The sequence below is a fragment of the Crotalus tigris genome, unplaced genomic scaffold (assembly GCF_016545835.1).
Source record: "Crotalus tigris isolate CLP2741 ecotype Arizona unplaced genomic scaffold, ASM1654583v1 scf7180000017666.379230911805:20528666, whole genome shotgun sequence".
In the NCBI taxonomy this organism is placed as follows: domain Eukaryota; kingdom Metazoa; phylum Chordata; class Lepidosauria; order Squamata; family Viperidae; genus Crotalus; species Crotalus tigris.
In genome coordinates, this window is record NW_024096552.1 from 20,113,687 (window position 1) to 20,125,902 (window position 12,216).

At 36.5% G+C, this 12,216-nt stretch overlaps 1 protein-coding gene across 37 annotated transcripts in view; it reads left to right on the top strand.

Annotated features, from left to right (window-relative positions):
* Positions 1-12,216, top strand: part of CLASP2 (cytoplasmic linker associated protein 2) — a 194,387-nt gene that overhangs the window by 92,206 nt on the left and 89,965 nt on the right. For all 37 annotated transcript variants that reach the window (XM_039336918.1, XM_039336919.1, XM_039336920.1 and 34 more), the window contains 4 exons: positions 1,419-1,498; positions 4,900-4,992; positions 5,100-5,245; positions 10,223-10,358. In XM_039336918.1, coding sequence (XP_039192852.1) covers positions 1,419-1,498; positions 4,900-4,992; positions 5,100-5,245; positions 10,223-10,358 — 455 coding nt within the window. The remainder of the gene's footprint in view (positions 1-1,418; positions 1,499-4,899; positions 4,993-5,099; positions 5,246-10,222; positions 10,359-12,216) is intronic.

The window sequence follows — 12,216 nt, forward strand, 5'->3', positions numbered from 1 at the left end:
AGTCACAGATCTGTGCCACCGTAAAATACTCCCATGCCTGTTTGTCCCTCTTGTCTCTTATTTTATTTCTCAGAAAAGGCTGATATATAGCAAGATTTATTTAAAATGTATATTTTATTAATGTCTTTGCATTATTAAATTGAACATTAATTTTGAGAGTAATGCACGTATTTATTGTTTGATCTTTTATATGAAAACCTTTCAGATAATTTATATATACAGAGTTTCATTATTTTTCATCAATACTTTTTATGTTTGATGATGTACCAGATTTCAGAAATTGTTTTAGTATTTTTAAAAGAGCAAGGAAACTGTACATAAATGTAACTCTTAAAGTATCAAGAAGGATTGCAAATCCACTGGTTTAACAAAAAAAACAAACTGTAGAATAGTTAGTAGCCATAAGTATTGAGAAAAAAATAGAAAAAAGGAAAGGAAAAGCATTGTTTAATTCATGAAGAATGTAAGTAAACCAATCAGGCATTATCTTTGTTTCACGTGAGTAGTGTGTTCCTATCAATTACATTACTTAAACATTGCCTTAATATTCTCCTGTGGCCAGTGCTGTAGCAACCAGTTCTGTAGCAGTATTTCTCCCCCCCCCTCTTAAATATATACTCTATTAATTCTGTTTTTCTTTTATGGAACTGTGTTGATACTAAGGTAAGAGTATAATAGAAAAGAATTTAAGACAAAGTTAATGATAGTACGTTTTTTTAATACAGTACAAAGGGACAGAGAAAACAGAATTGGAAATTATTAAATAGATATAATTACAAACTACTACTATGCTAGGATTACACAAAATCTACAACAGAATAAATGTATATTATTGTTTACAGAAATTTACCATAATAGATAATATATAGTATCTGAACCCAAGTCATGCTTCGAGAAAGCCAAGACTTCAGATTCAGATTCTGATTTCTTAGAGAAGAGACAAACCTGGAATCTGGGCTTAGAAGTAACAAAAAGCTTACTTTATTTTATGCTCTAGGAAACTTTTGGCTAATATACTCTTTTACTAAAAGCATTGGTGTTCATTTTGTGATGGTTCTGATCCTAATTTTTTTTTATTCCTTACAGCTATAGATGCTTTCCTTTGTATTGCTTCAATCACATTTAAGCAGAAATATTTCATAGTGTTATTAGTTAGGTAGCAGAAATTATGCAAATTACTAAAATGACATATGGGCTCAACATTCAGTTTTTTTGGGTGCAAGAACATACTACCTTGACAAAGTAGATTTTCATTAAAAATTCAACTTATTCTTGTAAATGCTAAAAAAAATATCCTTCAGCCAGGATGTTTTTTAATCTGAAATTCTATAAACTATTGTAACTTGATTGGTGTGATTCCTCTTCTTTAGTTGAACCTCATTTAAAATCTTGGCTATGATAATTTTTATTGCTTGCAGGCACTACTAAAGAAGGAGGAGCTGGTGCTGTTGATGAAGATGATTTCATAAAGGCATTTACAGATGTTCCTACTGTACAGGTAAAATGCTATATTTTACCGACCTTGGAAGGATGGAAGGCTGAGTCATCTTTGAACCAGTCAGTATCAGACTCCGTTCTCTGGGCAGAATTAGCCACTGCATTCTAATCACTGCACCACCATGGCTCCTGTATGACTCTATAATTGTGGCATCACATCTGCTTGCAACCATTTGTATAGATTGGCTCTGGCTAACGACAGGTTTTTTTTAACTGCAGTGCACTCAATAAGATACAATTGCATTAAGCTATTAAACATACCAAATCTAGTGGCTGTTTTGAACGGTACTGGCTTATCACCAGAACAACATTCTATACTATAAACAAAGTTTCAATATCAACAAAATGTATTTATCACACAAAGTATCCAGAATTACACTACAAATTCATTCAATATCATCATTTATCTTAGTTCAAGTGCGGGAAGAGTTCTTATGCATACACTTGTTGTAGAGTTACCGTTTTAATTTTTCTGAATCTTGCATCCTTGATCAGTTATATCCAAATTTGCAATTCATTGCCAAAAGAAACATTTGAACCATTAAGCTTGAGACCCGGAAGTAAAACAGACCCAGCATATACATTTAAGAGTTGCTACAAACAATTCTCATTCCATTATTTTTACCATCATAATATCTCTAAAACAAAAAAAGCCCTGCTTTGATGATCCTCGACTTACAACAGTTCATTTGAAGTTATAACAGCACTGAAAAAAGTGATTTACAACCATTTTTCATACTTATGATCATTACAACAATGCCATGATCACATAATCAAAATTCAGACACTTTTCAACTGACTCATATTTATGACAGTTGCAATGTCCTGGGGTCATGTGATCACCTTTTGCAATCGTCTGACAAGCAAATTGAGAAGCCAGATTCAGGTAATAGCTGTATTACTAACTTTACAATTGCAGTGATTCACTGAACAACTGTTGCAGGAAAGGTTGTAAAATGGGGCAAAACTCATTTAACAAATATCTTGCTTAGCAACGGAAATTTGGGGCTCAATTGTAGTCATAAGTCAAGGACTACCTGATCACAGGAAATGATGCATATTATGTTTGCATTTTTTATATAGGTATTTGAAGTTTTCACCCTCCAAAACTGTTGAGCTACTAGTTGATGAACTATTCTTGCTCCTTTCACAATTTCTTAATTTGAGAAAAGAGTGAATATTGTTTGTCTGCTTTGTTGCTGAAAAGCTTGGAACCCTTCCATAGAACAGGACCAAGCCCCAATCATTTTCTACCATTCTTTTGAACTTAAATTTTAAAACTGAAGCCAGGAGTGTGACTTTTTTTTTTTTTTACTCTAAATTTAAAAGTGAAACTAGGAATACTCATTGTCTGACCTCATGGGGAAGGAATAGGTATCCAGAAAAGGCTGCTTTGACTCAAAAGCCAAGCAGAAATTATGGCTCCCTGTCATTTATGAGAAACAAAATAATACTTGAAAATCAGATCTTTAAGCTATTATTTATGACATTTTGAAGTTTAAAACTAGCAGTGAAATATTAGCACAAGAAGAAATGCCATTTCCAGGCCAGAGAACATTGAAATAGGACTAAAGACTTTGAACTAATTATGGCTATTTGTTGCAGTCAGGCTAGAGAAGCTCCAAGAATTCCCAGTAATCTAGCAAGTGAGGAGGAACAACAGAGCAAAAGCTTCACTTGTTTTCAGCTCTGGAAATCTAGTTAAATGCTAAGACTAGAAATAAAAGTAATTTAAAAGATTGAGAAAAGTCTTTGCTCCTTCAAAACTGAGCACTAAGTCTCAGAGACTGCACATTCATAAGCCCCCTTTTTTAGGATGGAGGCTAGGGCAGGGGTCAGCAACCTTAAACACTCAAAAAGCCACTTGGACCTGTTTCCCAGAGAAAAAAAAACACTGGGAGCCACGTGGGAGGTGGGGGGAGCTTGATTGAAGAGTTTAAAAAGAAATAGAGGCTGCTGTGCATGAGTTCTCTCTCTCCCTCCCTCTCTCCGATCTTCTGCTCACCTGGCAAGTTGGCTTCACACTGTGACAAGCTGACATAAATTCTTATTGGGCTGGCTCTCTCCTGCCCTTGGTCTGCCAGTCCTCTTCCTCCACTCAGAGAGGGAGGGAGGGAGGGGGAGAGAGAGAGAACTGCTGCTTCCTGCTTCTTGCTGAGAAGAAGCAAAAGCAGGAACCCCGCCCAGTAAGCTTGTCAGCTTGTCTGAGAACAGTGTAAGGCCACTCTCTTTTTTACACACACACAGAGAGAGAGAGAGAGAGAGAGAGAGAAGGGAAGTGCCTCTCTCTCTCTCTCTCTCTCTCTATCTATCTATCTCTATCTCTCTCTGTCTGTCTCTCTCTCTCTGCAAATGGCGGAGGAGGCTAGGAGCCGCAGAAGAAGGCTCAAAGAGCCACATCCACTTCATCAACAGTAACTGCCTTATTCATATTAGTACTCAATTTCCTCTGGAATGTATTAGTCCACAGATTTATTTATTTTTTTAGGTTTGATCTTCCAGGTCTTTTTCCTTATACCAAAATGTAATGATTATTATATAATTTAGAGAAATTCAGGCAGTAATATTTTTCTAGTGTAATTTCAAAGTAACAGTTTTATTTTTATCTATAGAATTCTATTTTATGGCATAATTAAATGATGTTTAAATAACTTTCCAAAAATCAGATATTTATAGTATCTAATAATTTAAAAATTATTGAGAATTTATTTTCTTATGTTAATATATGCTCTTGTGGTATTAGATTGCCCTCTCTTGGCTGCTGCAGTATAAGCAGGTTGACTTTTATATTAATATATAAACTTAACAAAATCAACATTTTTATCACAACTTTTCACAATTGTCTTATGCTAAGTAATTCAGTACTCCAGAATATTTTGTGCATTTCACATTTTTATGTGCTACTTCCAGTCCTCTTTGGTATTTACTGAAACAAACTTATTATCTTTCCATGAGTGTTCATTTCAATGTATGTTTATTGTTGAAAAGTGATATAATCTTGTTCAACATTTATACTGTTTCCTTATGATTTAATTCCACAATCTAAAAATATGAACCACCTTGTTATATCTTGTTATCAATATCCATGTATTTTTTTTAGAATCCCTGTGCTGTACCAAAAAGGCAGATTTATTTCCAATTGCTTTCTCTGTTATGAAATTGTATTTTACATTAATTGATTCATAGTTGAGAAGAGATTATCAAAACTAGTAGCAAATAATTAATCTTCGTTTACCATTGTCTTATTCTGCATAATAAGAGATTTCATGGAAATGTAAGAGTATCATATTGGGCACTTCCAATTAGGGAGTCATCCTGCAAGATAGAAATCACAATTTTTTTTTCAATTATTTATTGGACAAGATATATATAGCACAACCTGATTGGAAGTTTCCCTTTCAGATTTATTCTAGTCGTGAACTTGAAGAAACACTAAATAAAATCAGGGAAATCTTGTCAGATGATAAACATGATTGGGATCAGCGCACTAATGCGGTATGTCTTTTTAAAATTTTTTACATATTTTTAAATGTGATTATATAATTATAGCATATTTGCATTTAGAAAAGTTAATATTCTTATTTGCTCTTTCACTATCCCAGCTTAAGAAGGTCCGGTCATTACTTGTTGCTGGAGCTGCGCAATATGATGGCTTTTTCCAGCATTTACGATTGTTGGATGGAGCATTTAAATTATCTGCTAAAGATCTCAGATCACAGGTGGTTAGAGAAGCATGCATCACAGTAGCGTAAGTATAGATCAAGAAAACAAAGTGGCTTGCTGAATTTACAGTGAGGGGGAAAATTATTTGATCCCCTGCTGATTTTGTATGTTTGCCTATTGACAAAGAAATGATCAGTCTATAATTTTAATGATAGGCTTATTTTAACAGTCAGAGACAGAATAACAACAAAGAAAATCAAGAAAAACTCATTTCAAAAAAGTTACAAATTGATTTGCATTTTAATGAGTGAAATAAGTATTTGATCCCCTATCAGTCAGCAAGATTTCTGGCTCCGAGATGTCTTTTATACAGGTAAAGAGCTGAGATTAGCAGCACTCTCTTAAAGGGTGAGGTATAAAAGACACCTGTCCACAGAAGCAATCAGTAAATCAGATTCCAAACTCTCCACCATGGCCAAGACCAAAGAGCTATCCAAGAATGTCAGGAGCAAGATTGCAGACCTACAAAACGTTGAAATGGGCTTCAAGACCATCACCAAGCAGCTTGGTGAGAAGGTAACAATAGTTGGTGTGATTATTTGCAAATGGAAGAAACACAAAATAACTGTCAATCTCCCTTGGTCTGGGGCTTCATGCAAGATCTCACCTTGTGAAGTTTAAGTGATCATGAGAACAGTGAGGAATCAGCCCAAAACTACACTGGAGTATCTTGTCAATGATCTCAAGACAACTGGACCATACTCGTTTGGAGGAGGAGGAGGAATGCTGCCTATGACCCCAAGAACACCATCCCCCCCCACATTATACTTTGGTGGGTTTTTTTCTGCTAAGGGGACAGGACAACTTCACCGCATCAAAGGGACGATGGACAGGGCCATGTACCATCAAATCTTGGGTGAGAACCTCCTTCTTTCAACCAAGGCATTGAATATGGGTCGTGGATGGGTATTCCAGCATGGCAATGACCCAAAATACATGGCCATGGCAACAAAGGAGTGGCTCAAGAAAAAGCATATTAAGGTCCTGGAGGGGCCTAGTGACAGTATCCAGACCTTAATCCCATAGAAAATCTGTGGAGGGAGCTAAAGGTTTGAACTGCCCAAACGTCAGCCTCAAAACCTGAATGAGTTGGAGAGGAGTGGGACAAAATTCTTCCTGAGCTGTATGCAAACTAAAAGAAACATCTTGACCTATGTCATTGCCACCAAGTACTAAGTCATATTTTGTGAAGATGTCAAATATTTCTTTCGCTCATTAAAATGCAAAGCAATTTATAACTTTTTTGAAATGTGTTTTTCTGGATTTTTTTCTTGTTATTCTGTCTATCACTGTTAAAATGAACTTACCATTAAAATTATAGACTGATCATTTCTTTGTCAGTGGGCAAACATACAAAATTAGCAGGGGAATCAAATATTTTTTTTCCCTCACTGTAACTGTGAATATTGAGAGTCCTATTGGAAATACACCAGGTGTGCCTTTTTTTAATTACTATACAGGTAGTCCTTGATTTATGACTATTTGCTTAATACTGCTTTGAATTAGTAACAGCATTCAAAAGACCTATAAAGCATTTCTGACCATTGCAAAACATACCACCACCATTGTAGGAACATCATTATGATCTAGGTGCTTGGCAACCTATTCATACTTATGAGTGTTTTCCATCAATCATGTGATCACCACTTGGGATTATTCTCTGCGGCTTCACTGAAAGTCAAATGGAGAAGCCATCAAGGAAGATTGCAAGCTGCTGCTGCCTGCCAAGAGGACTCCCTCTCCTCTCTGGAGGCTTCAGAATGAACTGTCTGTTGAAGGATTTCTGTTCTGTTCCTGCTTCAATTTCAGCAACTCAAACAGGCAAAGAACTGAAATCGTTTGGCAAGGAGTTCTTTCAGCCAGCCCCCAGAAGTAAGGGATTTTTGGTCCCTGAGCAAAGAAGTATCACATGCCTTAGGAAAATGGGGAAGGCCATGCACAAACTCTGGCTGAAATGTTGCTTGGATTTCATCAAGTAAGATTTTCAGCTCCTGAGTGGAGAAGCGCTGCAGTAAAGTAAGGATCATGGGGTGCCTCATGGTAGGTAAGACCTTGGGAGGCTGCATCTGTCTTTCCACTTGGGTTGAAAATCCTGTTTGGATTTTGGCAGGGAAGATTTTCAGCTACCGAACAGAGACATTTGCATGCAGCCTGCATCGGTAATCTCAGAGCCTTCCCCATCCACTTGAGGCACCTAGGACTTCATCTACTTAACCAACCTTGAGATGTCCTAATGACCACAACCAAGAGTGCCAGGATTTCAGTCTTTACGAAAAGCCATCACATGACACCTCACTTAATGACCATTTCATTGACCAAGAATTGTGGTGGTAAGTCGAGAACTACCTTTATAAATAATATAATTGACAAACTATCTGCATAAACAATAATGTTTTATAACACAGCTCAAAGTTAAGTTAGCCAACTTAACAACTGCCATGACTTACAACTATAATTCTGAGCTTAATTACAGTCATAAGTCAAGGACTGCCTATAATAGAGTTTAGCAGGGTACCTGCTGGAAATGTTTGTTCTTGCACTCAGAGAATAAAAAAGTGTTTATTTTCTCATCTTCCTTCTTGTAATTCTGCACATGCAAAGCATTAAAGCATCTAGGCAAGGATAAGCTTCGTATTAGATGGACACAGCTGGTTTTTATGAATAATATAAAGTGTTTAGCTTTTTTAGAGGTATAGGTAGTTTGTCAAAGGGTAGTTAAGGAATCTGAAATTGGCTTGTGTATGCTCCACTCTTTCCGTCATCCCTGCTTTAATTTAATGTTTCATATGCCTGAATGCATCATGCACAGAAGAGAACAATCCAATCTTTGCCTCTAAATTTTGCCCTCTATATAGTTGCCCTAAATTTTAAAGAATTTGATTTATAATTTAATTACTATAGCAAATTTGAAGATACTGGATGGTATAAACATGTGTAAGCATATATAAAAATGATTATATCTGCTATACTAGATTGAATTCCGACTTTATTGTAACTTTTTAAAATGATTTAAAAATACTGAAATCTTGGTTAATGGCATCTGTCTCATGTGTTAATTATCTATAATACAGCTGCGTCAAATACTATTGAAATAACTGTGTCTACATAAATTTATTTACCTAATGAAATAATTTGTCTTTCAATTCTTGCAAATAAATCCAAAAATCCTTCGTAGAAGTATAGTTCCACTGGATTAAGCATGATGGTTTCTTAATATTGCAATTACAAAAATTAAACAATGATTAAAGTGCACAACTAAAATCATAAACAGATATAGATTGCAGGAAAAATCCAACTAACATAAAATAATAACATAATATAGTAAAAGGTTTAGGATACCAAAATAGATATTCTTGGTACCAAAAAGACAATAAATAAGCAAGCTGTCCCTAAGGACATTCCAAAAGCAGGAGACCAACGTTGAGAAGGCTCACTGACTGAACATTGGAGAAGTATGCAGAGCAGGATCGCTACATACAATCCTGAGGTTCTATAGAAACCTACAAGATGTATTCTTTGAAATATTGTATTTCTAAACTGCAACTGGCATGATTGGTTAATATAATATCTTGAATTTTATATAAGAAATGAAATTGGAACCAATAAAAATAACATAACTTAAAGCTAGTTTACTAAATCTTGTAGCATCTAGTTCCACCTAATAGTTTTTTGCTAACATACTGTTTACAACTATGCATACATACTCAGTATTTCTTTCCAAAACAAGTAACTTTGTGCAAAGGGTTATGCTCATATTCTGATTAAAGCAGTGGTTCTCAACCTGTGGGTCGGTGCCCCATTTGGGGTCGAACGACCATTTCACGGGGGTCGCCAAACCACGCTGTCCGCCATTTTTTCCCTTTTCCCTAGCTGTCCTACTCCCTCTTATTGGTGGCCACACCCACTTGGGGGTCACCACAACATGGGGAACTGTATTATGGGGTCACGGAATTAGAAAGGTTGAGAACCACTGGATTAAAGCATTGTCTGGGTTTTTTTCAACACCTTTCATCTAACCACAATTTTTTTTTCTACATTTATCCATTGTTCCTGTGCGTCTGTGTCTGTGTGTATAATCCTCATCCATTCTTTCAATGTATTTCTTTCTGACTTGCCATTCATTTTTACCTTTGTTCCTTCAGCACTATTCATTTTTGATTCGATTTCTAGATATTTTACTATACAAACTTTTTAAGTAGCTCATGCCCAATGCATTTTACTTTTTATTTTTCTAATACAGGTTGTCCTTGACTTACGACTACAATTGAGCCCAAAATTTCTATCACTAAGCTAAGTGAGTTTTGCTCCACTTTACAACTTTTTTTGCTACAGTTGTTAAGTGAATCATTACAGTTGTTAAATTAGTAGCATGATTGTTAAATGAATCTGGCTTTTTCATTGTTTGTCAGAAGATGGCAAAAGAGGATCACCTGACCATGGGGGTCCTGCAACAGTTGTAAGTGTGAAAAACAGTCCTAATGCCAATGTAAGTTTGGTCACTAAATGAATTGTTGTAAGTCAAGGATTACCTATATAATTATAATCAAGGACAACTATATAATAAAAAGGGCAGAAGAATGCTGTTAAACATAGCAATTTTTAACACCTTTCTATTGCTGTATCTGAAATTACCAGCAACCTTCCATGGCAATCTCATACATAGCATCTTTCAGTTCTCTTAAACAAAGTATCACCATGATAGAAATCTAGAATGAAAACTTAATTTTTGAAGGGCTGTGTACATACTATTTTTTAAAAAAGCATTCCATCATTCCTAACTGGCTAACGTTGGCTGGCTAGTGTAAGCTGGCTAGTATAGGGGAAGGAAATTTGGATTAAGGTATATGTTAATAAAATCCAGTAGGAAAGTTCTTAAAAAAATTATGACAACTAATGGGTTGAATATTCTAGAAAGCATTTTGTGATATAATGAATTGTTAAAAAGTTTTTATATTGGCAGTTGAATGGATTTTGATAATTTGCTTTGTTTCATTCTTTGCAGCCATCTTTCAACAGTTCTGGGAAACAAATTTGACCATGGAGCAGAAGCCATTGTGCCTACTCTATTCAATCTGGTCCCTAATACCGCCAAAGTAATGGCTACTTCTGGATGTGCAGCCATTAGATTTATTATCCGTGTGAGTATATTTCTATGTTACTTTTAAGAAGCTATTGCCAATTAGGTATATAACGTAATTTACTAATAACCAAGCATTATTTTCAGCAAAATAAACTGTATATTTGCAATGTGTAGACAATCATCTATGGTAATAAAAATGCTTTCTTTCAAACAAACAATAAAAACCCAAATATAGGTAGTCCTTGACTTACGACCATAAATGGGACCAGAATTTGTGCTGCTAAGCAAAACAGTTGTTAAGTGAGTCACCCCAGTTTTCTGACCTTTTTCCTATGGTTGCTAATCACTGTAGTTGAAAATGTCTATGGAGATTCCCAATCATCCAGGTCATAGTTGTCCCAAAGATGCTTTTTCACAAGGCAACTGGATTTTCTTGTTTTTCTTTGAAGATGTTTCGCTTCTCATCCAAGAAGCTTCTTCAGCTCTGACTGGATGGTGGGGAATGGAAGGATTTATACTTCTTGCAGACAGCTGATCATTTGCATTCTTTTAGAGACTTGTTGAGGCCACCTGGAGGTTTATCCATGTTGTCAGGGTCACCTGAGTAGTACAGATGGGCACACTACTTGGAATGCTGAAAGGACTAATGTTATAGACTGGAGATAGATGATGTTGTATCCCTCCCCCTCGGTTGAGAGAGGGCTGTTCAATTTTGACACAGATGGCGTCTTTAAACCCTCTTTCAAACCAGTGGTCCTCTCTGTCCAAATGTGGGCTTTGCTGTTTTCGAAAGAGTGGCCTTTGTCTTTTAAATGCAGATGGACTGCTGACTCTTGTCCTGATGGGTTTGTTCTCCTATGTTATGCCCTGCATTTATGAAGTGATTGTTTTGTTTCCCCAATGTACAGATCTGCACATGGCTCACTACATTGTACTGCATATACCACGTTGCTCAGTTTGTGTCTGGGTGTTTTATCCTTGGGGTGGACAAGCTTCTGCCTTAGTGTATATTTTGGTTTGAAGTGTGCACATATGTTGTGTTGGATGAAGATCCTTCTGAGCTTTTCCAGTATTCCGATATTGCAGTTGAGAAGTGAATCTTGGTTGTTAAGTGAATCAAATGGTTGCTGAACAAATGGTTGTAAGTCGAAGACCTATAAAATCAAAGTGGATAACTTAAAATGAAGGTATAGATAGTTCTTGAGTTATGACAGCAACTGGAATTGGAATTTCCATTACTAAGCTATGTGGTCAAAAAGTGTGATGTCACATAACCACATTGTTTAGTGACAGCAATCCCTGCAGTCTCCATTGCTGTCCTTAAGTGAGGATAATGGGTTGCTAAGGAAGTACTTCCTCACAACTTCATCCCAGCTTCCAACAACTAGAAATGGAAAAACTGGCAGGAAGCTGCAAAGTCCAGGTACCTTGCAAGCAAGCAAGCAGGTAAATAAAAACCTGCTGCCAGACGGGAGAAGGAGCAAAGCAGTGCATAGGTGGACAGTATAAATGCAGTGGAGTTTGGAATGGCTATTGCTGGTCGGCGCAAATGGTGCAGCATGACTTGGAGAAGGTGCATGAGGGATGTGTGAGAGGCATAGGTTGGGACAGGGCACAGAAGTGTGTAAGAGGCATAATTCAAGTTGGAAATAGTATGCAAGAGGCTACTTAGATCATGGAGGTTGCAGGAAGGTGTGCAGGAGGTACCCTTTGGGTTGGAGATGGTGCAGGAAAATGCACAAGTGGCTGGTGCAAGTACAGAAGGGTTGGGGGAGATTGCAGGTGGATAGACTTATCCCAGTGATTTGCAATCTTCTCTGCCAGCTTCCCCATTAAATTTCTGGAGGAACCAGTATGGAAGGTTGTAAATAGCAATTAGATAATCAGAAGACACTTGGCCATCAGGTGTAAATGTG